General features: G+C 45.8%; 2 protein-coding genes across 2 annotated transcripts in view; one reads left to right on the top strand and one right to left on the bottom strand.

Annotated features, from left to right (window-relative positions):
• Nucleotides 1-15722, top strand: part of SUPT16H (SPT16 homolog, facilitates chromatin remodeling subunit) — a 41147-nt gene extending 25425 nt beyond the window's left edge. Inside the window, exons 10-26 of the mRNA XM_055341949.1 lie at nt 72-184; nt 1125-1190; nt 1307-1402; nt 1509-1624; nt 1715-1868; nt 2328-2455; nt 2951-3086; nt 3176-3302; nt 3562-3680; nt 4352-4477; nt 4772-4884; nt 5369-5444; nt 5988-6157; nt 12664-12793; nt 13427-13556; nt 13701-13778; nt 14396-15722. Coding sequence (XP_055197924.1) covers nt 72-184; nt 1125-1190; nt 1307-1402; nt 1509-1624; nt 1715-1868; nt 2328-2455; nt 2951-3086; nt 3176-3302; nt 3562-3680; nt 4352-4477; nt 4772-4884; nt 5369-5444; nt 5988-6157; nt 12664-12793; nt 13427-13556; nt 13701-13778; nt 14396-14541 — 2024 coding nt within the window. The 3' untranslated portion in view covers nt 14542-15722. The remainder of the gene's footprint in view (nt 1-71; nt 185-1124; nt 1191-1306; nt 1403-1508; nt 1625-1714; nt 1869-2327; nt 2456-2950; nt 3087-3175; nt 3303-3561; nt 3681-4351; nt 4478-4771; nt 4885-5368; nt 5445-5987; nt 6158-12663; nt 12794-13426; nt 13557-13700; nt 13779-14395) is intronic.
• Nucleotides 15723-15793: 71 nt separating this feature from the next.
• The window catches only part of RPGRIP1 (RPGR interacting protein 1), a 66067-nt gene continuing 54171 nt past the window's right edge, over nt 15794-27689 (bottom strand). Inside the window, exons 23-25 of the mRNA XM_055341714.1 lie at nt 21061-21145; nt 18075-18205; nt 15794-15978 (exon numbers count right to left, since the gene is read on the bottom strand). Coding sequence (XP_055197689.1) covers nt 15794-15978; nt 18075-18205; nt 21061-21145 — 401 coding nt within the window. The remainder of the gene's footprint in view (nt 15979-18074; nt 18206-21060; nt 21146-27689) is intronic.

Genomic DNA, 27689 nt, shown 5'->3' with positions numbered 1-27689 from the left:
CCTTTTCTTTGTAAAATCTACCGTTCTCCATTCTCCCACAGTCAGAGACTAATTCCTGTTTGCTGTTGTAGGGATGGTTTTCAGCATCAATTTGGGATTCTCAGATCTGACTAACAAGGAAGGGAAGAAACCAGAAGAGAAAACCTATGCTCTCTTCATTGGTGACACAGTGCTTGTGGATGAGGTGGGTATTGCTGCTTCGGCATTGGAGTGCACGTGAACTGACATTTGAAGTATGTTTTGTACGCTGTGGGGTTTTTATCTTGAAACTGTTTGCTAAATGCTGGCTGAAGGGAGAGGTCTGTGACAGTGACCTAATAAAGCCAGGAATAGAGGTCATCGTCCAAGTACGGGGAATGAAATAAACCAAACCGTTCACCACCTTGTGGCTTGAACCTTGATAATGATAATATCGGGAACTGATTCTTCCTTTTTGCTTTTTTTTTTTTAATAATGGCTTTATGGAGCTATGTATATACCACACGATTCACCCACTGTGAAAGTGTATAATTTAGTGATTTTTAGTATAATCACAGTTTTGCAGCCATCATCACAATCTAATTTTAGAACATTTTTATCACTTAAGAAACCCTATATGCTAGCTGTCATTTCCCATTTTTCTCCCAAGCCCCCCAAATCTAGGCAATGACCAACCCACTTTCTAAGGATATGCTTGTTCTAGGCCTTTGTGGCCTTTTGTAACTGGTTTTTTTTTTTTCACTTAGAACTGATTCTAAATGTTAAAGCAAATACTTCTGTATTCTTATTATGTAAGGACATTTATGCAGTAATTCAATGAATTATAATACTCTACGAAGCAGATACTCTACCCTCAGATAAAGAAACTGGGACACAGAACAGTAGCAGTAAGTAGCCAGATGTCAACACTACGAAGTGATTAAGCCAGGTCTCCAATCCAGCCTATATTCTTAGTCGTTATCTCAGTGTTGCCTCCCAAGTTTTAGTTCCTCATGAGGTTGGGAGGATAAAATCTGTATGTATTCATTGTCCAAGATTTTAGTACCTAGAAGTTTCAAAGCATTGCCTCCCTACATACTAGGCTAGAAAGTGAAAGTGCCTCGTTTAAATACTCATAAATGTCTGGCTTCTTGTTTTTATTCCAGGATGGCCCAGCTACTGTTCTTACTTCTGTGAAGAAGAAAGTGAAGAATGTGGGGATTTTCCTGAAGGTAGGAAAAAGAAAAATAAATGGTGTGGGAAGTTTGGAACTATGAAAAGGCTAAAATTATATGGGCTAAGCAGATTAAAACCGGGATTTCTGAGTCTGACTTTTTTCCCTCTGTAGAATGAGGATGAAGAGGAGGAGGAGGAGGAGAAAGATGAAGCCGAGGACCTGTTGGGGAGAGGTTCTCGGGCAGCGTTACTTACGGAAAGAACACGGGTGAGTTTACTATTTCAGTCTCCAGTGACGGCCGCCTGTCCTGTGGTCCGTCTGGAGCACTTTTGTTGAGATGGCAGTTCGCTGACTTGGCTTTGCCCTTCTCCAGAACGAGATGACCGCAGAAGAGAAACGAAGAGCGCATCAAAAGGAACTGGCAGCTCAGCTCAACGAGGAAGCGAAGAGGCGATTGACCGAACAGAAAGGAGAACAACAGATTCAGAAGTAAGGGTCGGCATCGGGCTACAAGTTTGTTGTGGACTTGTGTGTCATTGGTAGAAATTTCTCAAAAAAATGTTTCTATTCCCACTCCAGAGCTCGCAAATCTAACGTGTCCTATAAAAACCCATCTTTGATGCCTAAGGAGCCGCATATTCGGGAAATGAAGATCTATATTGACAAGAAATACGAAACTGTGATAATGCCCGTGTTCGGTATCGCAACCCCCTTTCACATTGCCACAATCAAGGTATGAATGCTGTGTCGGGTTCCGGCTGGACTACTGCTCAAGCCGGGAATTGTGCTCTCTGCAGATTCTTGCTCCCACTGCACCGGCTCTCGCCAACTCTGCCCTTCTCACTTTACAGGGTCCCCCTCTCCTTACCTCCTGCCCTCACTCTCCTTCCTTTCCAGTTTTCACTTTGTTAGAAGGTTCAGTGATCTAGTCTAGAAACACCATTTGCATTGTCCATTTTTTAACATGTTGTTGGACTTGTGGCTCCAGGTACTCTGAGAAGTCTGGTTCTTCTGGTCATATAAAAAAAAAAAAATAAGCTACAGACAATTCGATCTAGATCAAAGGGTTACAGGTTAGGGTTATCAGCCAGCTTTTAACTCTCATCTTAACTTTAGTGTCTCCATAACTACCAATCTTTTATTTGGAGAGAAACCTGTTTATTTTGTTAATGCTTTTCTTTTCTTTGAGCAGAATATAAGCATGTCCGTGGAAGGAGATTATACTTACTTGCGAATCAACTTCTATTGCCCAGGCAGTGCTCTGGGCAGGAATGAGGGCAACATCTTTCCTAACCCAGAAGCCACTTTTGTCAAGGAAATGTGAGTTCCAGGAAAACAACCATCCCCAAATCCCTGCTGGTTGGAGTGGTACTCTCAGAAACATATCCATGTGCTGTGTCCTCCCTCAGTGGCACCTGTTTAGGATCATCCTGCTAGCCTTGTACTGTTCTAAGGATGGAACCCAATTTGGAGTCCTCATGAAAATATGTTAAACTGATAACATGTATTTTGCAATAGAATCATAAATAAGGAAATGTGTGCCTCATTGGAGTCCTTCCCTTCATGGGATGGGATGGAATAATTGGCTATGCCAGATGTGAAAACTAAGTGTGATTTTCCACCCAATAGATTAGGCATTTATAAGATTCTATCTTTAAGAGAGAAGAGAGATGTTTTTCAGCTTTGCAGACAGTGTCGCCATTCACTGGTACCTTTTTCTCCTGAAAGCTACTAAGTCAGTTAAAAATAGAGTAAAGAGTGCAAGTTACTTGGCCTGATGATGTAACATAAATTGTGGCTTCCCCTTTTTAACAGTACATACCGAGCTTCAAATATGAAGGCACCTGGAGAACAGACAGTACCAGCCTTGAACCTCCAGAATGCTTTCCGAATTATAAAAGAAGTACAGAAGCGTTATAAGACCCGGGAAGCAGAAGAGAAGGAGAAGGAGGTGAGCCTGGACACCCAACAGGGTGTGTGTGGGTTTGGGAGATACCACAAAGCTGCATGAGGGCTCACATTCATTCTCATTCTTCTTAGGGCATTGTGAAACAAGACTCCCTGGTCATCAATCTCAACCGGAGTAATCCCAAACTGAAAGATCTATACATTCGCCCAAACATTGCCCAAAAGAGGATGCAGGGTTCACTGGAGGCCCATGTCAATGGTATGGATGATCTTTCGTGGGACTGGGCTTTGTCTCTGGGGCACATTTGTAGGAATGACCTATCAGATAATACAGTATGTTAGGGAAACGCTGGGAGGAATGTGCTTATTACATTGCTCTATGTCCACAAGGAAAGGAAAGCTGTATAGATTTTGGCATTTTCTCTAAACCCTGTTCAATCCAGCCAGAAAAGCAGTGTCTTCTGGCATCCCCTCATGACGCTGCTTGATGCTTAGCAGCGTCAATCCTTTGTCCTCAGGTTTCCGCTTCACATCTGTTCGAGGAGACAAAGTGGATATCCTGTACAATAACATCAAGCATGCTTTGTTCCAGCCATGTGATGGAGAAATGATCATTGTCTTGCACTTTCACCTCAAGGTACGCCTGTCCACTTACTAGCTGTCGGATCTTGGGCAAGATCTTCCTGTCACCCTCTTTCCTTTAAAATCGTGATGAGGGCAGCCTGGGTGGCTCAGCAGTTTAGCGCCGCCTTTGGCACAGGGCCTGATCCTGGAGACTCGGGATCAAGTCCCATGTCAGGCTCCCTGTATGGGGCCTGCTTCTCCCTCTGCCTGTGTCTCTGCCTCTCTCTCTCTCTCTCTCATGAATAAATAAATAAAATATTTTAAAAATAAAAAAATAAAATCGTGATGCACCTGTCACAGAAGATTATTAAGAGGACCGAATAGGATAATGTTTATGAAGTCCACAGTGTCTGAAATCCAGAAGGTGCTAAGCATGTATCTTCCTTTGGTGTGATATCAAATGACCACTGAAACCTAAGGTTTCCTCCAAATTCCTGTTTCTGAAATGGAAAAATGTGGCGTTGGACAGTTTATTGCCAGCATCATCTCTAAAGTCCATCCTAACAAATAGTACTTTTAAAGTTTGTACAGTCTCACATTATTTGTGATGATACCAGGGATGGTTTCACCGTCTTTACATAACAGATGCAGTTTCCAGCATAGATGTTGTTTCCATGGTGTTTATTGTCATTACCTGTCCCTGTGGGGTTTCTGACTTCTGTCCTCTCTGCTCTGCACCCCCAGAATGCCATCATGTTTGGGAAGAAGCGGCACACGGACGTGCAGTTCTACACAGAAGTGGGGGAGATCACCACGGACTTGGGCAAACATCAGCACATGCATGACCGAGATGACCTCTATGCCGAGCAGGTCTGTGAGGTTTCATATTTTATTTGCAGGGTATTGAGTTGGCTCGTGGTTCAGATCGGAGTTCGGTTATGGTATTTTACGAGCAACCCCTGAATCTTCCTGCAGCACCCCACAGGCGTGTATGCGAATGGTCCAGGCAGGGGCTCGTGGGCTACATGTCTGTTGCGGGTTTGGCTGTGTGATCGATGGTGTGGTCTCTAGGAAAGCGTCTGTGTCAGCAGCATGGGTGTGAGAATTTGGGTGTACTGTTAACAGATAATGGCTATGGTTGATTAGTATTTTTTTCTTCCACAGATGGAACGAGAAATGAGGCACAAACTGAAAACAGCCTTTAAAAATTTCATTGAGAAAGTAGAGGCTCTAACTAAAGAGGAACTGGAATTTGAAGTGCCTTTTAGGGACTTGGGGTAACAGATCTCTTTTTGGCCTAATGTGTTGTCTCCCTATTAGAAAAGTTAGTTGGGCTCCCTGGGTGGCTCAGCGGTTAAACGCCTGCCTTCAGCCCAGGGTGTGATCCTGGAGTCCCAGGATCGAGTCCCACATCGGGCTCTGTGCATGGAGCCTGCTTCTTCCTCTGCCTGTCTCTGCCTCTCTCGCTCTCTCTGTGTCTCTCATGAATAAATAAAAATCTTTAAAAAAAAAAAAAGTTATTCTTCCTTTATAATAACACAACATAACAGATTATGCCCTTCTTTCTTTCTTTGAAGACCTCTGAGACATCCGTTCCCCTTGAACATTTTTAGGGCTGGGGGGATTCCCTGTAAATGAGGCTCCAGTGAGTGTGCTGGACCTGGGTTTAGAAGGGAAAAGGAAAGAAGTGTGTTGTTGGCAGCAAGTTTCTCTTGCACTGGGCCTGACCTTATGTGCATCTCTTCTCTTACTCTTTTTCAGATTTAATGGAGCTCCTTACAGGAGTACTTGCCTCCTTCAGCCCACTAGTAGTGCGCTGGTAAACGCTACAGAGTGGGTGAGTATTTTTTTATCTCCTTTTAGGAAGAAAATTGTTAGAGAAAAGAAAGCAGAAGGATAGGTGTTTTGAAAACTATCATCATTTCTGATGATTTTCATTTTTGATAGTTACTTTTGGGGAAGGGTCAGAGGGAGAGCGAGAATTAAGCAGGCTCCACACCCAGTGCAAAGGCCCGATGCCAGGCTCGATCTCACAACCCCAAGGTCCTGACCTGAGCCGAAATCAAGTCGGAGGGTTGCTTAACTCATTTGAACCCCCCAGGTACCTCGGTAGTTACTTTTCTTAGGCATACCTTATTGAATAGATGATTCTTCAAAGGTCTCTTTAAATAATTTTTTGAAGAATTTATTTATAGTTTCCTTAAATTTTTTCTCCTGGGGAAAGTTGATCTCACAAATCCTTTTACTGGCGCTTCTCAGTACATTGTATTGCTTTTAGCCTTTCCCAAAAAACAGGAGTGATTTTTGGATTCTGGCACAATTTGAAAATGCTAGTGCTTTAGGGGATTTATGTGGTAGTGATCCAGTTTCTCCCTGACAGCCACCTTTTGTGGTGACCTTGGATGAAGTGGAGCTCATTCACTTCGAGCGGGTTCAGTTTCACCTGAAGAACTTTGATATGGTGATAGTGTACAAGGACTACAGCAAGAAAGTCACGATGATCAACGCCATTCCTGTAGCCTCCCTAGACCCCATCAAGGAATGGTTGAAGTAAGTAATCAGCCAGCAGTCTCCCATTTATTCCAAGAGCCCTGGTTTACAGAATATAAGTGTGGTGTGTTGTATATAAAACCTGCTGGTGTGCTTAAGGGTGAAACTGCCTTTGGGTTGAGTTATAGCCCAGGACTTAAAAATTTGGGATCTATTGGATTAAGAGTTAACTTTTTCCTGAAATTCCAACAGTAGTGTTTTTTTTTTTTTCCAACAGTAGTTGATGGATATTTACACACACACACAAAGTCTTAAGACTTTTTTTCAACTCTACTTAAGAGGGGTATAAAAAATCTAAACACGTGTAATAGTTTAGTTATACAAAGGGGGGCATATTTCGGCATATTTCTTACTAGTTCTTTTATTTTTACTGAAAGATGAGATAGAAATTCTTTTTATTTTAGCCTTTGACATCCATATATACACATTTCAGCTCAAAGGATTTTTCAGTGGAAGTAGCAGAACTCCATATCCGGAAGATGTTATTTCCTAGGTGTAAAGGGTGAGCTTGGGTAGTCATGAGTATAGTTTGCTCCACCCTCCACCCCCAACCCTCCAATTACCTGTGACAGGGAAGTGTTTTAAGTGTAAACCTCCTCTTATGAAGTGGGTTGAGAGAATGTAGAAATAAATTAGTAGTAGAAAAAAAAAAAAAGAAATTAGGAGAAAGATACAAATTTATGGTTTCCCTGAGGATTTTCCTGCGAAACATGTAGGTAGGTGATGTAATGTCACAGACATTATGTATAAATGCATATATGACTTTAAAAAAACAAGTTTCATTGAGGGAAAACTTACATGTCATAAAATTTGCCAATTTAAGTTCTGATTTGAGGAGTTCTAACAAATGTAACACAGTCTGGAATCTACCATCATAATCAGGATAATATGTCTTCACTCCTAAAAGTTCCTTTATAGTCATTCTCCTTCCTATAGGCTTATCCCTGGTTTCTATCACTGTACAGCTTGCTTCTAGAATTTCACACAAAATGGAAGCCTACACAGTATGGCATCTTTTGTATCTTGCATCCTTCACTTAACTCAGTGCTTTGGAAATTTGTTCAAGTTGCTGAGTGCATCACCGCTGTTCGTTCTGGGGAGCATGCCGGAGCATATGGAAACTCCACGCTTCATTACACAACAGGTCTTTATTTAAAGTGTAAACCTATGTTTTCATTTCTTGGGTAGATGACCTAAGTGTGGCACTCTTGGGTCATATGATTTGTTTTTAACTCTCTGTGTTCATCTTTGCAAGAAACTATCAAATCACTTCCCAGAAAACCTGGAAAAACCTGCAATGTGTGAGAATTGTTGCCATGCATCTGAATCAACACTTGCTTCTGTTGACCATTAGAGTAGGTGTGCAGTGCTGGTCCCGTCGTGGCTTCAGTTTGTATTTCCGTGATGACCCATGATGTTGATGTTGAACATCTTTTCATATGCTTATGTGTCATCCCTTGTCTTGAGAGGGAGTAACTTTGAATTTTTTGCCCGTGTTAAGTTAAAAAGGAGATTGCTTGTCTGGGTTGTAAGAATTCTTTAAACTGGTTAGGGACACATGGGTGGTTAAGTGTTTGACTCTTGATTTCACCTCCAGTCGTGATGTCAGGGTCATGAGATTGAGCCTCGCATCGGGCTCCGGGTTCAGCTTGTAGTCTACTTGAGATCTTCTCTCTGCCTCTCCCCCCTCGTGTACTCGCTCTATCTCTAAAATAAATAAAATCTTTCCAAAAATTAAATTTAAGGCAGTCCTGGTGGCTTAGCAGTTTAGCGCCGCTTTCAGCCCAGGGCATGATCCTGGAGACCTGGGATCGAGTCCCATGTCAGGCTCCTGCATGGAGCCTGCTTCTCCCTCTGCCTGTGTCTCTGCCTCTCTCTCTCTATGTCTCTCATGTATAAATAAAATCTTTTAAAAGAAATTAAATTTTAAAAAGTCTTTAGACTAGATGTAAATCCTTAATCAAATACAGGTTTTGTATATGTTTTCTTCTTAAAAAAAAAAAAAGATTATTTCTTTTAGAGAGAGCTTGAGCCTAGGAGTGAGAGAGACAGGATTTTTTTTTTTTAATCATCCGCGCTCGCACACACACAGGCAGGGAGAGTTGCAGCAGGTGGAAGGAGAAGCAGGCTCCCTGATGAGCAAGGAGCTCGATGTGGGGCTCGATCCCAGGATGCCAGGATCATGACCTGAGCCAAAGGCAGATGACTGAGCCACCCAGGTGCCCTGAAAGAGAATCCTTAAGCAGACTCTGCTGAGCACAGAACCCAGTGCAGGGCTCAAGATCATGACTTGAGCTGAAATCAAGAAGTGCATCTACGGCCATACCACCCTGAACGCACTCGATCTCGTTTGAAATCAAGAGGCTCCCCTTGTATATGGTTTTTCAGTGGTTTCTTCTTCTTTTTTTTTTTTTTTTAAGATTTTATTTATTCATCAGAGAGAGAGGCAGAGACCCAGGCGGAGGAAGAAATAGGCTCCATGCAGGGAGCCCGATGTGGGACTCAATCCCGGGTCCCCAGGATCACGCCCTGGGCTGAAGGCGTCGCTAAACCGCTGAGCCACCCAGACTGCCCTTTTCAGTGGTTTCTATGCCTCTTCATTTCCTTGAGTGTCTTTTAAAGACTAGATGTGTAAAATTCTCATGAACTTTGTTAGATCTCTTTCTTTTGTAGTTTGTGCTTTTTACATCTCATCTATTAAATTGAGTAACCCAAAATCATCAACATTTTCTGTTTTTTCCTAGAGTTTTACAGGTTCAGGTCTCATATTTAGGTCTGTGATCCATTTGGAGCTAATTTTTTACTGTAGCATAGGGTCAAGGCTCATACTTTGCCTACATATAGCTGATTATTCTAGTATCATTTGTGACAGGATTATCCCCTAGTTACTGAATTATCTTGGCATATTTTTTTAAAAAATCAACCATGTAGGAGAGGGTCTATTTCTGGATGGTGTTCTGTTGCATTGGCATCTGTGTGTCCTTGTACTGCTGTACAAAATTACTGTAGCTTTATAGTAATTCTTGAAATCAGGTGGTGTAACTCCAATTTCATTCCTTTTCACAATTGGCTATATTGCATTGGCTATTCTCTGTAAATTCTAGAATCATCTTGTGTCTTTCAACAAACTGGTCTTTTTAATTTACCGTTTTAGTATTTGTATAATTTATATAATGGTGTTCCCTTTCCTCCTAATATTGATCATTTGTTTTATCTTTTTTTTTGGTCAGTCTGCCTAGAGGTTTAACTTTATTCATTTTTTATCATTATGAAATGTCCTTCCTTATCCCTGATAGCAGTCCTTGTTTCAAAATCTACTTGATGTGTATCATTACTGTGGACTTCTAGCTTTATTTTGGTTAGTGTTTGTATAACATGTCTTTTTTCTGTCCTTCAAACTTTGTTTAGAGTGGCTTCCTTGGAGACAACATTTATTTGAGTCTCACTTGTTTCTTTCATTGGATTGGTGAAAACAGACCATTTACATTTATTTATTAACTATCAGTATCGTTGGGTTCAAATCTATCACCTTGCTCTTCGTTTTCTTATCTGTTCTTTGTTGCTTTTTTCTTCTGTTTATGCCACCTTTCGGATTAATTTTATGATTGTATATGAAGGTGTTTTGGGGGGCGTTGGTTTTGGTTGGTTGTTTGTTTTTAATTCATGAAAGACAGAGAGAGAGAGAGAGATTGGCAGAGACACAGGCAGAGGGTAGAAGCAGGCTCCATGCAGGGAGCCTGATGCGGGACTCAATCCCCGAACTCCAGGATCAGGCCTGGGCTGAAGGCGGCGCTAAACTGCTGAGCCACCCAGGGATTCCCGGGTTTTTTTTTTTTTTTTTTAGTAGTCTCTACACCCAGTATGGGGCTCAAACTCATGACCCCAAGATTAAGAGTTGCATGCGCTCCTCTGAGCCAGCCACATGCCCCTGGGCAGTTATCTCTTAATTGACAAAATTGCAGAAAGTGTCTTAGATATTTACTCATGTATTTACCATTCCCGGTGCTCTTCATTCCATTGTGTGGTTCTGACCTTTTATCTGCTTCTTCTTTACCTCATAAATCTCCTTCTTTAGTATTTGAAGGGCAGGTTTTCTGGTGACACATTCTCTCAGCTTTTTTCTTGAAAGATTTCCCTTTCATTTCAGAAAGATGTTTTTTGCTGCATGTAGAATTGTAAGCTGACGGTCTTTTTTAATATTTATAAGATACTGCTTCACCATCTTCCAGCTTACTGGGTTTCTGCTCAGGTATTTGCTCTTGTTCTTTGTACCTCTTTACAGGTCTTTTCTCCTCAGGATATTTTATTTTCTATTTGTATCATTGGTTTTTAGCAGTTTGTTAGATGCTTTGCTGTGTTTTGTTTGGTATGTTTGTTTTTAATAATTATTCTGCTTAGCATGCATTGGGCTCCTCAGATCTGCTGGGTATGTGGTTTTCATCACATCTAGAAATGTTTTGGCCATTTTTCTTCTAATATTTTTGCTTAGTTCCCCCCCCCCCGCGCCTTTTTTTCCTTGAGACTAATTACACGTATTTCATTTCTTCACTTTTCAACATCTTCGTTTCTTCCTTCTTGAACATATGGAGCATATTCATTATAGTTCTTTCAACAACATCTGATACTTGCATCCACCACCTTTGTATTTTCTGGGTCTGTTTCTATTGGTTTTTCTTCTGCCTTTTTTTTTTTTTTAAGATTTTATTTATTCATGAGAGAGAGGTAGAGAGAGGCAGAGACACAGGCAGAGGGAGAAGCAGGCTCCACGCAGGGAGCCTAACATGGGATTCGATCCCGGGTCTTCAGGATCAGGCCCTGGGCTGAAGGCGGCGCTAAACCACTGAGCCACCTGGGCTGCCCTTCTTCTGCCTTTTGCATGTCTGGTGATTTGTGATCAACTGCCAAACATTGTAACTACACATTTTTGGATGCTAGGGTTTTTTTTTTTTGTTTTTGTTTTTTTTTCTAGATTTCATTCTAGATATAATTAAGGGACTTGGATACCACTTGATTTTTCAAACTTGTTTAGGATTTACCACTGCTGAGGGAGTACTCTTTTGAGGACTCTTGATTCCCTGTGTGTTACAAGGTCTTTCTACTGAGGCTGGTAGGAACAGGAACTATTTCCAGCTTAGTGTGAGGTCTGGGAATTGTCTGGCCTACTGTTTTCCAATGCTGCTTTGCCCACCTCTCCTGAGCTTCCTCTCCTGCGTGTGCAGATACGTTCTCGGCCTACAATTGGCAGGGATCCCTCTGCATATTTCCAAAACATTTCCTATTACTGTCTCTCCTCTAGTACTCTCTGCTTCACAAATTCTAGCTATTTCAGCCTCCTCAAATCCTTCTCTGTCTCTCAGGTTCTGACTGGGTTCCCTTCCCTTCATAGCAGCCTGGGAACCGCCTCCAGGCAGAGAACTTAGGGAGTCATAAAACAACCCCGTTTGTTTCCTTCCTTAGGGGACTATAAACCTGTGCTACTTTTTATCCAATGTTTTGTGGATTTAAGATATTTGAGAGAGAGCTAGTACAAGCGGGGGTGGGGAGAGAAGCAGACTCCCTACTGAACAGGGAGCCCCATGGTGGGTGGTTCGATCCCAGGACCCCGGGATCATGACCTGAACCAAAGGCAGATGCTTAACTGACTGAGCCACACAGGGCCCCCTTTATCCAGTGTTTAAAAACTGTTTCATAACTTGGTTTTTTGTGTTTTTGTTTTTTAAATGAAAAGGTGTATCTAGTTCTTGTTTTTCCACCAGGGCTAGAGGCAGAGGTTACAGTGTGTATGATGTAGTGCTTGTCCTGGACTTCTGGCAGTGGTTACATATTTCTTGTGATCCTCACTATTGTCATTTCTTCGGTTGTCTTTTCCTTCCCACCCACTTCAATTGATTTGAGCTCTTTTCAACAGAAGTACATAACAGAAAGTCATTTGAACATCTTAATACAGGGCACTTTAGGTACTAAACAAACAAAAACCTTATCCCTCCTTTCAAATAGACCTTGCGTCAAATAAGTAATACATAAGAAATCAGTAGGAGATTGGGGAGAGAAAGCTAGGGCCAGTTCCTAATTCTGAACTGCAGTGGTGTGAATGATCCAGAGCTGAAAAGTAAGAATTAGAGAGGTGCTTATAAGTTGAAATTACTTGTAAATAAGAGTGGAGTCAGAGAGAGGGGAAAGTGCAGGGGAAAAAGAGAAAGGCTTAGAGGAGGAACAGGGAAATTGATGCTTAAGAAAGAAAACGATACAACAAGGAGACGAGCTTTGTTTGAGGGCCAAAGCTTGCTTCAGTTGGAATGCCGCTCTGTCCCGGGGGCTGCTGTCCCAGAGACCGGTTACCAGCTGTTGGGGGCTATCCTGGTAGCATAATGCAAAGAATGTCTGCTCTCCTGTATTTCGGGAAAGGTTATCTCCTCTTCAGATATGCTTATGAGAAGATGACACAGTAACGTTCACAGAAAGCACAGAGGATGATTTTGACTTCATAATAATATCCTCTCTCTCAGTTCCTGTGACCTAAAGTACACGGAAGGAGTGCAGTCCCTCAACTGGACTAAAATCATGAAGACCATTGTCGACGACCCCGAGGGCTTCTTCGAACAAGGTGGCTGGTCTTTCCTAGAGCCTGAGGGTGAGGTGCGTGAGTGTGGGGTTTCTTTTCTGGTCACAGTGGTGCCCGTTACTATGTGGGCAGCTAGGAAATGCCAGGGAAGTAGCACATGAGGGAGCAGGTCACTTACCATGTCGTGTCTCCAGGTTAGTTTCGCGGGTAGATGGGAATTGATTGGGCCCCGGACGGCCAGTCACACGGCTTTGAAATCGCAGAACTGTTCTGTCTTACACTTGGGGAAAATACTTCAGAGCACTTTACCTTTTTTTTTTTTTTTAAGTATAATTAACGTACAGCATAATACCAGTTTCAGGTGTAACTTTAGGGCATTTTGCAAAATTTGTTTTCTAAGAAATGTTTCTTCCGCTTCTGCAAAATGCATTATTACCAAGAGTGTTTCTAATGTTAATTTTCGTGGGTAGGAAGGATGAAGTGAATCTTTAAGAAATACGAATTTGAAAATTACTAGTGAAGTGCAATTACTAGATAAATATCTATTAGTCCTTTTGTGGTCAGTTGGGGTTTTGGGGTTTTATGTTTTTCATGTAAAATAGAAATAATGCTGGTGTGCTAAGTGGGTTGAATTAATTCATTAAGTTAATCAAGTGAATGTCAAAAAAAGAACCCAGTAAATAGTATTATGCTTTCTGACTCACCAGGGGAGTGATGCTGAGGAAGGGGATTCAGAGTCTGAAATTGAAGATGAGACTTTTAATCCTTCAGAGGATGATTATGAAGAGGAGGAGGAGGACAGTGATGAAGATTATTCATCAGAAGCCGAAGAATCAGGTTTGTCTTTATAGGGAAAATTTTTCATGACTTTTTTTTTTTTTTCATGACTTTTTAATCTAATGTCATTTCTGGAAACCCATAAAGGAGGGAATAATTTTGGCATTGCACTTCCGTCTAATGACCTACTTAATTTTATTCTAGACTATTCCAAGGAATCCTTGGGCAGTGAAGAAGAGAGCGGAAAGGATTGGGATGAACTGGAGGAAGAAGCCCGAAAAGGTAAATTGTGTGTTTTTAGTTTTGAGGCACAGATTTCTAACAGATTTTAGTATTTTGATATGTTATTTGCCTAATAAGAATAACAAATGAACACTATAAAAATTCCTGTGGAGCTATAGCTCCGACTTTAGCAGATGAGCTCTGGAACGCATGCATAGCCTCCCAGGTGGCGTGACTAGCTGATGCTTTCTTCATGTGGGCTCACAGCTGTGCTGATAGCCACATAGTCTGGGAAGGCTCTAGAATTAGGCTGTGAGTTTCCAAATCTAAGTCCTGTCTGGGCCTCTTCTGGGTTAGGGTTGTTTTTGTACTATTAGTTTAATGACTGAAACCAAACGCCAGATCAAAGATGAAAGGGAAATACCTACTGGATCCTAAGCATTGGGATCACCTCATTGAATCGTGAAATAATTTTCCATCATATGAATACGTAAACCGAGGCTCGGCCAGGTTAAGTATGTTCCCAAGATCATACAATTAAGAAGCGTCGGAGATTGGAAAGATTAAAACCTAAGTTTGACTCCAGGGTGCGCTGCCTGTCGTAGTTCTGCTATCACGTGCTACTAGTATCACAGCTAACCTGTCGCTAACTAGCAATGCCTCGTTCTCCTGCTTAGCGGACCGAGAAAGTCGTTACGAGGAAGAAGAAGAACAGAGTCGAAGTATGAGCCGGAAGAGGAAGGCATCTGTGCACAGTTCAGGCCGTGGCTCTAACCGTGGTTCCAGACACAGCTCTGCACCCCCCAAGAAAAAGAGGAAGTAACTTGTGAACTTTGGTCCACAGCTCCATTCTTTATCCAGCCAACCCCTACAAATTTTACATGACATAGAAACTGTATTTTTCCTTTTTTTTTTTTTTTTCCCTTTTGAAGTTTTGCCATTTGAGTCTATGGGTTAGGGGGCCATTTGTGTGGACCAATCTACTCGGGGAATTCCAGGCCCACCAGGACACGTGCCAGTGGCCCCATCCAGATGGCGAGGGAGGAGGTGTTCTTGAAGAAGGGCAGAGGCTTCCGCTGTTAATAAATACCGTTCATTCCTCTCTCTTCCTGCCACCTTCTGCCGGGACATCAATGGCTTCGGACATCTTATTCTTTGATGTCTCAAAGCTGTGTTTCCAAGACACTGGTACCGGGTGACCCCTGACCACCTGTACCATGGTTCTGGACCAGCAGATTCGACCCTCCATCCCACCCTACCTGCCATGACCTTCCTCACCTCTCTTTACGCTCCATCTTTGCAGTGCTCAAAAGAAGGTTCCTGGGATCGGCTAGTAGCTGTGACAAAGCGTACAACCTGAGCTAGTGAGGCAGATCGGGCTGGTACCTCTGCCCGAGTTTTCCTGCTTTTTTTGCCTCACACAGATAGAGGTGCCTCTGCTGCCCTGGAAGACCTGGGACGCAGCGGCCTGCCTGCCCAGCGTCCACCTCCTCACGGACCCACACATGGTTCAGGGGCAGAAGCAGAACTACCACTGTGTGTTTCCCGGTGTGTCCGAGGAAAGATGGTTGTACCTCCCGCCGCTTCTAGGGGCCCTAGCAGGAGCTCAGGAAGCCTGGGTAGCTCTGGGAGGGGCAGGCCAGCCCTGGGCCTGGGATGCCCCAGAGAGAGAAGAGAAGAGGAAGGGATGCCGGGCTGCAGCACAGCCCCTCGTCACTGCTGCTCCTTATTTTTACTTGTCTTGCCTTGTCCTGTATTTATCACGGTTTCTGTTGAACAGCTTTTTAAGTATTTGGGGAGTTTCTCTCGCCGTCCTCCCCTCCTGGTTCTCTGCCCCCACCTGTCCCGCTGCAGTCCCTTCCGTGTTCTGTGACTTTAAGAGAGGAGGGGGGGAGGGGTCTCGGATTTTATTTGTTCGTTTTTTTCTCCTTAGCAGTAGGACTTGATATTTTCAATTTTGGAAGAACTAAAAAGATAAATAAACTGTGGTTTTTTTTGTTGGTGTTTTGTTTTTGTAAATTCACCTTTTGTGACCGTTCTTGGGCGGCTCCTGAGAGCAGGCCTGCTTCGCGGGGTCACGAGGTCGCGGGGTCATCGGGCTGCGGGAGAGTACCCTGGCGGCGGGGCCGCTGCTTCCGGACGGCTCCCTCGGCTCCCTCAGCTCTCGGCTGTGTTTCGGCGCACACGGCCCGCAGGGCGGCAGCCGCGCGCACGCCCACCTTCAGCCTCCCGATGGGGGCGCGCTCCGCGGGGCTCACGACTGCGGGAGAGGAAAGGCGGGCGCTCGTCAGTCAGGCGGCGGGTCCTCCGGCGGCTCCCGGGGCTGGGCTGGGCCCTCTCGCTCCCCACCTGCCCGCAGGACACAATTTTTTGTTTTAAAACATGAATCTGGGGACGCCGTGGCTCATGCAGCCCAGAGGTCAGGCTCTGCTTTCCCCGTCAGGCGTGACGGGCTCCCGCGGGGGGGCCTCCTGCTCCCTCTGCTGCTCTCTGGGTCTCTCAGGAATAACTACATAAAATCTTTTTAAAAAAACAAAAAATAAAAAGCGAATCTGTATAGATAAACCCGGGCCAGGTCACAAAGGGCCCTGTTTGTCTTCTAAGGAATCTGGTTTTAACGGAAGCGCAGAAGTGGGGATTCATATTTGGGTTCCAGAAAAGCAGCCATTACTAGGAGCCTCTACAGCGCGCTGTGAAGCAGCTGAGGGACGGGAGGGAAGGACGGGGTTCGGCACTTGAAGAAGAAAAGTACTGAAACGTCATTACCGTTGGCAGTGAGGAGTAGGTTGGAGTCCAGGAGGAGCATTGTCATTTGGAGAACTGGGGGTGGGTCAGGGGACATGAGGTGCAGAGAGGGTCCAGCTTTATGTACTAAGGGAACACAGGTAGGGGACTGTTGGTCCACCGTTAAGTCTAGATTTTATTAAAAATCTGGACTGGAACCCTAGATTTGAGATCATTTTCAGACCACAATTAAAATCCTGGGAGTGGGATGCCTCGGGGCTCAACAGTTGAGCGTCTGCATTTGGCTCAGGGCAGGACCCTGGGGTCCCGAGATCAAATCCCACACCAGGCTCCCTGCATGGAGCTGGCTTCTCCCTCTGCCTGTCTCCCCGCCTCTCTCTCGCTCTCTCTCTCTCTCATGAATAAGTAAATAAAATCTTAAAAAAAAAAACCACTTGATCGTAGCTGAAGCACTGCACGGACTTGAGCAAGTAGTTCAGGGAGCTGAGTCTGAGAGAAGGTAGCTGCGGGCTAGAAAGCAGGCTCTGGATTTTCAAATCAGACCAACAGAATTTAAAGCCTGAGTGGAGAGAAGGGGCAGCCACAATCAGGAAGTTACTACAAGTGTCTCTTTTGATGATCAAAAAAGCAAAAGAAGCCTCATTGGCTTTAGAAATGTCGAGGTCCTGACTAGAGAAGGCTTGAGGGGATCCCTGCACAGTGCAAAGGGCCGGCGTCCAGGGAGCAGAGCTGGGGAGGGCGGCCCCCCAGCCTACGGAGCCTCGCGGGGAGGTGAGGGGGAGACCCCAGCGAGCGCAGAACGGCCCGCCCGCCGGCATTCCAGTGCTAAAGTTTCCGAAGCCCGCCAATCTTGCAGCAAATAATGTTAAAAATGGGCCTCGGAAGAATGTGGTGGTCAGATCAGACTTCGTGCAGAAGCACAGTAGCAGGTGGAAATGGGGCGGAAGTGAGAGGATGCAGCCACTTCTGGAGCAGGGCCGGTAAGCTCTGGGAACCAAAACGAACTTGGCAACAAATCCCAAGGGGGCAGGATAATTGGCATCTGTGAGAGAGATGGGCAAGGCCGCGCCTTACAGGAGGCGCACGGGCTGCCTTTACAGACCTCACATCCTGAAGAGCCTTCAGGGATTCTGATCTCAACATATATGGCTCTCCAAAATCCCCGTTTCAGACACTGCAGAGTCCTAAAAGCCTGCACCCTGGGCGCCCGGCTGCCTCGTGCGGTTGGGCTTGTGCCTCTGACTCCAGCAGGACGCCCAGAGCCCCAAGACCAAGCCCCGCGACCAAGCCCCACGGCAGGCGCTCTGCTCCACGGGAGCCTGCGTCTCCCTCTGCCTCCCTCCATCTCACGAGTAAATAAATAACATCTTTAAAAAAAAAAACAAACTGTATTCCAGTTGTCCTGAACCTCATGTCATGCACACGGGCCAACCGAGACAACGGAGCGCCCTGACGCTCCAGAAGTAACTATGCCTGTAAGGGATCTGGACCCAGTTTGTATAATCAGCTTCACGGTGATCGTCACAAAATGAAGGTAAAACAGGAATTCGTGATGAGGCTGACTGCCTGAGAAAGAAGTCAGACCGAGAAGCATGAGAACTCATTACTCACTCTCTAGCTCTTGCTCCACGAGGTCTTCTCCTGATTCCATGACCTGGCGCAGCTCCAGAAACGCATATCCCACCTCTTGACATTCCTTCTTTTCGTCGTCCAGAGGATCACTTACCACCGTGAACTTTAAACTAAAGAGGGGAAAATTCCATGTAACTCGGTACTGCTGCTACCGTAGAGCCTACATACACGAAGTCATACACGAAGGTCAGAGCTGTCACGAGTTACACCATGTTCCCCTGAGCCACTCTTCCCTGGCCTGCATCCTACATGACGAACAGCCAGAGTAAGGAGCCCGTGCGAAGCAATGCCAGGCCCAGGGAGACAGGAATGAAGACTCGAGACGGTGTAGTTGATCAAGTTGTGTCAAAACGGTTTAGACGGGATGCTTTGCAAGAGAGCCAGCAGCTCTGAAGAAAGATCTGGGGCAAGCAGGAGCCCCCGCGGGCTCAGTCAGTTAAGCCTCTGCCCTGGGTTCAGGTCATGATCCCAGGGTCCGGGGATCGAGCCTCACGTCAGGCTCCCTGCTCAGCGGAGAGTCTGTTGTTCCCTCTGCTTGTGCGCTCTCTCTCTCTCTCTCTCTCTCTGTGTATGTCAAATAAAATCTTAAGAACAAAAAGGAAGGGCAGCCCTGGTGGCGCAGCGGTTTAGCGCCACCTGCAGCCCAGGACGTGATCCTGGAGACCCTGGATCGAGTCCCACGTCAGGCTCTCTGTATGATGCCTGTTTCTCCCTCTGCCTGTGTCTCTGCCTCTCTCTGTCTCTATGAATAAATAAATAAAATCTTTAAAAAAAAAGAACAAAAAGGAAGAAAGAAGGAAAGAAAGAGAAAGAAAGATTTGACCAGGGCAGTGAAGGTATCTGCACACAAACCAAGATTATAGGAGAATGAGAAGAGTTTTAGATTACTAAATAAAAGAAAATTTGGGTATCAAGCTGGAGCAGAGAAAGACAGAAGGAATACAGAATTGCAAAACGTTTAAAAAGCGGGTTCCTCCAAGCCGCAAGCCTGGAGGCAGGGCCCTGGGGCGCCGGCACCTCGACGCGAGGTGAGCAGGCGACCTACCCCCTTGTTCTCTGGATTCAGCCCAGCAAACAATGGCACTGAGTTCTAGCACCTAGCACCTACTAGATTCGTTGAGATAAAATTCACACATAAGTTCACTATCTCAACCATTTTAAAGTGCACAGTTCAGTGTGTTTGGTGAACTCAGGCCACCCCCAGGCCATGCTCAGGGCCGCGTGCCCCTCGGCTGGGAGGCCCCCAGGCGACCTGACCTTTGCCGGGTTTCCTATTCTGGACACTGTGGATCCCTAGTAATTTTTTAAAAGCAGATACTGGTCACTAATAGTGCTAAGGAAGCAAGAGTGGGGCTAAAACCTTAGGCTCTTAAAATCGCAGCTGGCCAGGATCAAGCCAAAAAGCAGAAATCCTGAGAGTGGCCTGGCCGGGCCCCAAGCAACACTCGTCTGTGAGGGGGCAGCCGCACCTCCAGGGACAAGGCCAGCCGCTGAGGGGTCGGGGCCCCACCGGGTCGCCCCTTTCTGGGTCCAGGCCGCTGTGCGAATGTCTCCTGTGTGTGCGCGCAAGCGTGTGTGTATTTTTCGACTCACAGCCCCGAGGTCAAGAGCTGTGCTGAGATCAGGGTCGGATGCTTCCCTGAGCGCGCCAGGCCCTGCGGGCGCCTCCGACACACTTCGTGGTCTCAGGTGTGGCCCAGAGGCTGCGCCCAGTGAAGCTCAGGGACGAGAGGGCCCTGAGTGGGGTCGGGCCTCAGAGCGACGCCGCCTCCTTAGAGGCCCACGACCTGGCCCGGGGGGGCAGCGGCAGGAAGGGAGGTAGAAATCGGGATCTAAAACTGAATAGGAAACCCACCCCCCAGAAAAAGGCCTACCACTGCGAGAGAGGGAAGGGAGGGAGTGTCCCAGGAACGCGGGGGGCGGAAGAAAGACAGTAAGTCAGGCATGGAGGCCGGGGGCCAGCTGCAGGCCGGGGGCGGGAGGCTGGAGGATGGGGCCTCATGGCCAGAGGCCGGGGACCGGGGGCTGGAGGCTGGAAGCCGGCCGCGCGGGCGACCCCGCCCAGACCCCTGCGCGCACACACAGGAGACATTCGCACAGCGGCCTGGGGGGCTCGTGGGGCGCTTCCCGCCCGATGCACACGGAGTTCGGGCAAGTGCAGGAACGTGCAGGGCCAAGGCGGCGCCCAGCCGGCTCCGCCACACGCCGGGGGTGACGCCGGTCGCTGATCCGGCCCCAAATGAAAACCCCCAAGCAGACGCCCACTCACATCTGAGTTCCAGATGTCAGCGAAACCGTGAGCTCCTTTGTTCGGAACCGTCCCGTGCATTTCGCTGGGGACCTCCGGGGCGGGGGGTCTTCTGGGGTCGCGGGAGTAGCAGGGACACCGGCCTAACCGGGCCAGCCCAGGGCTCAGCGCAGCCGCACCACGGTCAACGCGACCCTGCAGACGGGGCTGTGAAGACCTAGCCTCGGAGCCTGCGCGGCTCTCGGGGCACGGCCTTTGTTTGTTTGGTTTTTTTTGTTTATTTATTCATGAGAGACAGAGAGAGAGAGACAGAGGGAGAGGGAGAGGCAGGCTCCCCGCAGGGAGCCCGACGCGGGACTCGAACCCAGAGCCCCAGGATAAGGCCCCGGGCTGAAGGAGGCGCTCCACCGCTGCGCCCCCCGGCTGCCCCCAGGTCACGCCTTGATCTCGGGGTTGTGAGTTCAGGCCCCGCGCTGGGCTCCAAGCCGGGTGTGGAGGCTACTTGACGACGCTAAATGTGGAACCGTCGGGAGAGCGGGCGGCGAGCGGCCTGTGTCCTGCGGCCACGCGTGGGGGCGCCTCGCGGTCGGGCCCCAGGCCGGGTCGGAGCCACCGGAGGCGGACGCGTTCAGGGGGCGGCGGGCCAGGGCTCCCGGGACCCCCCCCCCACACACACACACTGTACACACACGCGCGCGCGCGCTCAGGCGCCCTTACCGTCCTTGCTCGGGGCCCCGTCCGCTCAGCGCGTCGCGCAGGAACTGCCTTCGGGCCGCGTGCGTCAGCGGGTCCAGGTGGATCACTGGGCTCGGGGAGGGGAAGCCGAGGGTCAGCGCCGCCGCGCAGCGGGCACCCGAGGGCCGCCTGGGCCCCCCAGCTCCGCCCCCCAGCTCCGGGTCCCCCCAGCTCCGGGACCCCCAGTTCCAGGCCCTCCCCCAGCTTCGCCCCCCCCCCCCCACCAGTTCCCCCTCCACCCCCGTGTCCGCATGGGGCCGCGGCAGCCCCAGACCCTCCTCCGCCGGGGCCGCCGGGGCCACAGGGGTGCGGGGCACGCGGGCCAGGGGGGCGGGGGACGAGCGAGACCCGCCGCCAGGCTGCCTCCCCAGCAGCCCGCGCACATCCAGGACCGACCCCAGGACCTTGGTGACGGAGGAAGGAGGAAGTGCGGGCCCGCGGGTCACGGAGTAAGACCCCGGCGGGGACTGAGCCCCGCGGCCGCAGGGCTCCTTAGTGTGCGTTGTTTTTGTTTGCTTTGGGAGACGGAGCAGAGGGAGAGAGAGGGAACCCTAAGCAGGCACCAGGCCCCGCGGACCGGGTGGACCTCACGACCTCGGCTGAAGTCAACAGTCAGACGCTTAACGGGCCAAGCCATACTTCAAAATACAATCTTAAAAAAAAACTTAAGGAAATTTACCCAAAATACAAAGAAAAGGTAGAGGTAGGATTATAGGAAGGAAATTAGAAAATCAGAACATCAATTCGCAAGTTCAGAAACTCTACTAAGAAAATGAGAAAATCGTGGGGACAAAATTATCAAAGAAATGCAACAAAATTTCCCAGAATTAAAAGCCACAAGCTTCCAGATTGAAAGAGCCCCCTGAACAGCTAGAACAATTAGAGGAAAATATACACATTATTCTGAAATTTAAGAACACTAAAGATAACAACAAAATGTTAAAGCCTTCTGGACACGTAGAGGTAGTTGTCATACGAAGGCTAGACTCCTGGCGAAGACCACTGACCAACTGCCTTGAAATTCTGAATAAAAATGTTTTAAAAATAGATTTCTATGCTTGCCTAATAATCAACTGAATAAAGGAGTAGAATACAGAGATTTCATGCATCATGCTCTCAAAATGTTTCCTTCCAATATATTCTTTCTCTAAAACACAAAATATGATCCATTAGAAGTGAATCAGAGGATGACAGAGAACCCAGGAGACAGGAAATCTAGAATAGTAAGAATTAAATCAAATTCTCCAAATGGCAGCAGCCGGTAATTGCTGAATGCTGGGCTGAAGAGAGGTCTTCAAGGAAAAACAATTGATGCATCATTTGACAGGTTTGATTATTGGAAAACTTGGAAAGTGGTTAGAGGATGTGAAAAGAACTACAACAGGCATAATGAAAATGGAGCAAATGAAAAATTCATGCAAAATAATAAACAAAAAAGGAAATATAACCATGGCATGCCACTTGGTTCTATAAGAATATTTACATATCCAGGGATGCCTGGGTGGCCCAGCAGTTAAACGTCTACCTTCAGCTCAGGGCTTGATCCCAGAGACCTGGGATCCAGTCCCAGGTCGGGCTCCCTGCATGGAGCCTGCTTCTCCCTCTGCCTGTGTCTCTGCCTCTCTGTGTCTCTCATGAATAAATAAATAAAATCTTTTTTTAAAGATTTATTTATTTATTTTGAGAGAGAGAGGCAGAGACACAGGCAGAGGGAGAAGTAGGCTCCAAGCCAGGAGCCTGACACAGGACTCAATCCTGGGACTCCAGGATCACGCCCTGGGCCAAAGGCAGGCGCCAAACTGCTGAGGCACCCAGGGATCCCCTAAAATCTTTTTTTAAAAAAAATATTTACATATCCATAATAATGGAGACAGCTAGGGTTGGATTAAATGAAAGTTATGATCCAACTATATGGGAGGAAGGAAACATGGATGTAGAGTAAGAGACAAATTTTATGTGCCATGACAGGAAGTGAGCACATAATATCTAAAATTGGTGTGTTAGGAAATTGCAACAGAAACATTACTCAGAAATATGGAGTTAAATAACAAGATACAGCAGAAAAAGGGGTTGGAGGACTGAGAAGGCTGGGGATGACAACGGATTGATTTGTGGAGAAGGAATGGAAAAAAGGGACTGTTTATTTTTTTTACAAGATTTTATTTATTTATACATGAGAGACACAGAGAGAGAGAGGCAGAGACACAGGCAAAGGAAGAAGCAGGCCTCCCACAAGGAACCTGATGATGCAAGACTCGATCCCAGGACCCCAGGACCACAACTCAAGCCAAAGGCAGACATTCAACCACTGAGCCACCCAGGCACCACAGGACTGTTTAACTTTAATTAAAAATCTTTCTAGGCCTATTTGATATTTTAAAACCATATGCACAATCCCACTTACATCAATGGACAGATCATCCAAACAGAAAATGAACAAGGAAACAGTGGTTTTGAATGACACATTGGACCAGATGAATTTAACGGATATATTCAGAACATTCCATCCCAAAACAACAGAATACACATTCTTTTCAAGTGTATGTTCAACAGTCTCCTGGATAGATCACATATAAGGCCACAAGTCTCAAAAAATTTAAAAAGATCAGAGTCATACCATGTATCTGCTCTCTCTCTCTCTCTCTTTTTTTAAAGATTTTATTCATTCATGAGACACACAAAGAGAGAGAGACAGAGACACAGGCAGAGGGAGAAGCAGGCTCCATGCAGGGAGCCTGATGTGGGACTCGATTCTGGGACTCCAGGATCACAATCTGGGTGGAAGGCAGGTGCCAAACCACTGAGCCACCCAGGGATCCCCTCTTTTTTTTTTTTTTTTTTTTAAGATTTATTTATTTGTGAGAGAGAGAACACACACACACAAGTGGGAGGGGCAGAGGAAGACAGAATCCTAAACAGTGAGGAGCCCAACTCAGGGCCTGATCCCACAACCCTGAGAGCATGACCGGGGCTGAAACCAAGAGTTGGTCGTCCAACCAATTGTGCCACCCAGGTGCCCCACCGTGTATCTTTTCTGATCATAATGTTATGAAACTAGAGACCAACCACAAGTAAAAGTCTGGAGAGAGCACAAATACATGGAGGTTAAATAACACACCGCTAAACAACAAATGTGTCAACCAAGAAATCAAAAAGGAAATTAAAAGATACATGGGGACAAATGAAAATACAATGGTCCAAAACCTGGGATGCAGCAAAAGCTATTCTAAAAGGGAAGTGTATAAGAATACAGGCCTAACTTGAGAAGCAAGAAAAATTCCAAAAAAACAACCTGTAACATTATACCTAAAGGAACGAAATAAACAAGAACAAACAAGACCAAAAACCAGCAGAAGGAAGGAAATAATAAAAATTAAAGCAGAGGGATCCCTGGGTGGCACAGCGGTTTGGTGCCTGCCTTTGGCCCGGGGCGCGACCCTGGAGACCCGGGATTGAGTCCCACATCGGGCTCCCGGTGCATGGAGCCTGCTTCTGCCTCTGCCTCTCTCTCTTTCTCTCTCTGTGACTATCATAAATAAATAAAAATTTTTTAAAAAATTAAAAAAAAAATTTGAAAAAAAAATTAAAGCAGAAATAAAAGAAATAGAAACTTTAAAAAAACCAATAGAACAGATCAATGAAACCAGAAACTAGTTCTTTGGAAAGATGAACTCATCCACAGGTAGGGGGCGGTACTCAAATAAACAAAATCAGAAATGAAAGAGGAAATTGAAATGAAAAGCAATTGACACCACAGACATACAAAGGATTGTAAGAGAATATTATGAAAAATTATATGCCAACAAATTGGACAACCCAGAAGAAACAGACAAATTCCTAGAAACATATAACCTACCAAAACTGACTCAGGAAGAAACAGAAAATTTGAATAGACCAATTACCAAAAAAACAAACAAAAGTCCAGGACCAGATGGCTTCACAGGCAAATTCTACCAAACATTTTTTTTTTCTCTAAAGATCTTATTTATTTATTCATGAGAGTGTACACAGAGAAAAAGAGGCAGAGACAGAGGCTGAGGGAGAAGCAGGCTCCATGCAGGGAGCCCGACGTGGGACTAGAATCCGGGATTCCAGGATCATGCCCTGGGTCGAAGGCAGACACTAAACCACTGAGCCACCCAGGGATCCCCAAATTCTACCAAACATTTATTATTTTTTTTAAAGATTTATTTATTTATTTATCATAGACAGAGAGAGAGACAGAGGCAGAGACACAGGAGGAGGGACTCCATGCCGGGAGCCTGATGGGACTCGATCCCGGGTCTCCAGAATCGCGCCCTGGGCCAAAGGCAGGCGCTAAACCGCTGAGCCACCCAGGGATCCCTCTACCAAACATTTAAAGAAGTGTTAATACCTAATATCTCAAATATTCCCAAAAATACAAGAAGCAAGAAAACTTCAAAATTCATTCCATGAGGCCAGCATTATCCTGATACCAAACCAGATAAAGACACTACAAAAAAAGAGAACTACAGGCCAGTATCTCTGATGAACACAGATGCAAAAATCCTCAGCAAAATATTAGCAAACCAAATCCAACAATACATTTAAAAAATCATTCACCAGGGATCCCTGGGTGGCGCAGCGGTTTGGCGCCTGCCTTTGGCCCAGGGCGCGATCCTGGAGACCCGGGATCGAATCCCACATCGGGCTCCCGGTGCATGGAGCCTGCTTCTCCCTCTGCCTGTGTCTCTGCCTCTCTCTCTTTCTCTCTCTGTGACTATCATAAATAAATAAAAATTAAAAAAAAATCATTCACCACAATCAAGTGGGGTTTATTTCCAGGATACAAGGGTATTTCAATATTTGCAAATCAATCAATGTGATATATCGTATCAGTAAGATCATTTCAATAAATGGAAAGGAAGCATTTGACAAAGTACAATATCCATTCATGATAAAAACCCTCAACAAAGTAGGTTTAGAGGGGACATTCTTCAACATAAAAAAGGCCATAATGGGGATCCCTGGGTGGTGCAGCGGTTTGGCGCCTGCCTTTGGCCCAGGGCGCAATCCTGGAGACCCGGGATCGAATGCCACGTCAGGCTCCCGGTGCATGGAGCCTGCTTCTCTCTCTGCCTGTGTCTCTGCCTCTCTCTCTGTATGACTATCGTAAATAAATAAATAAATAAAAATTTTTTTAAAAAGGCCATAATGGAAAACCCACAGCGAACATCATACTCAATGGTGAAAAACTGAGAGCTCTCCCACTAAGACCAGAAACAAGACAAGGATGTTCTTTCTTACCACTTTTATTCAACACAGAATTGGAAGTAGTAGGGATCCCTGGGTGGTGCAGTGGTTTGGTGCCTGCCTTTGGCCCAGGGCGCGATCCTGGAGACCCGGGATCGAATCCCACATCGGGCTCCCGGTGCATGGAGCCTGCTTCTCCCGCTGCCTGTGTCTCTGCCTCTCTCTCTCTCTCTCTCTGTGACTATCATAAATAAATAAAATTTAAAAAAAATTTAAAAAAATAGAATTGGAAGTAGTAGCCACAGGAATCAGACAAGAAAAAAGAATTAGGGCAGCCCGGGTGGCTCAGTGGTTTAGCGCAATCTTCAGACCAGGGCCTGATCCTGGAGACTCGGTATTGAATCCTGTATTGGGCTCCCTGCATGGAGCCTGCTTCTCTCTCTGCCTGGGTCTCTGCCTCTCTCTCTCTCTCTCTCTCTCTCTCTCTGTGTGTGTGTCTGTTCTCCTGAATAAATAAATAAAATCTTAAAAAGAAAAAAGAAAGCATCCAAATTGGTAAGGAAGAAGTAAAACTTTCACTGTTTGCGGATAACATGATACTATGTATAGAAAACCCTAAAGACTCCACCAAAAAACTATTAGAACTGATAAATGAATTTAGTAAGGTCACAGGATACAAAATGAAAAACAGAAATCTGCTGCTTTTCTTATTCTTATTCTTATTCTTCTTCTTATTATTATTATTTTCAGTAGGCTCCACACTAGGCTTGAACTCACAACCCTGAGATCAAGACCTGAACTTAGATGAAGAGTCAGATGCTTAACCAACTGAGCCACCAGGCGCTCCTCATTGCATTTCTATGTACAATAATGAAGTAACAGAAAAAGAAATTAAGAAAGCAATCTCATTTACAATTGCACCAAAAATAATAAAATATTTATTTTAGGAACAAATTTAACCAAGGAGATGAAAGACCTACTCTGAAAACTATAAAACAATGATGAAAGAAATTAAAGAGGATACAAACAAATGGGAAGATATTCCATGTGCAATGATTGGAAGAACAAATATTGTTCAAACGTCCATGCTATCCAAAGGAATCTACAGATTTATTGCAACCCCTATCAAAATATCACCAGCATTCTTCACAGTAAAATAAATATTACTAGAATAAATATTCCTAAAATTTGTACGGAACCACAAAAGATCCCAAATAGGCCAAATAATCTTGAAAAAGAAAAAGCTGGAGGCATCACAATCTCCAAGATTTCAAGATACACTACAAAGGTGCAGTCATCAAAACAGTGTGGTGCTGGCACAGAAACAGACACATAGATCAATGGAGCAGAATAGAGAGCCCAGAAACAAAACCACAATTACATGGTCAATTGATTTT

The sequence above is a fragment of the Nyctereutes procyonoides genome, unplaced genomic scaffold (genome assembly GCF_905146905.1).
Source record: "Nyctereutes procyonoides isolate TBG_1078 unplaced genomic scaffold, NYPRO_anot_genome, whole genome shotgun sequence".
NCBI lineage: Eukaryota > Metazoa > Chordata > Mammalia > Carnivora > Canidae > Nyctereutes > Nyctereutes procyonoides.
The sequence above is the reverse complement of the archived record's forward strand: the minus strand, read 5'-3'. Positions and strand labels throughout refer to the sequence as shown.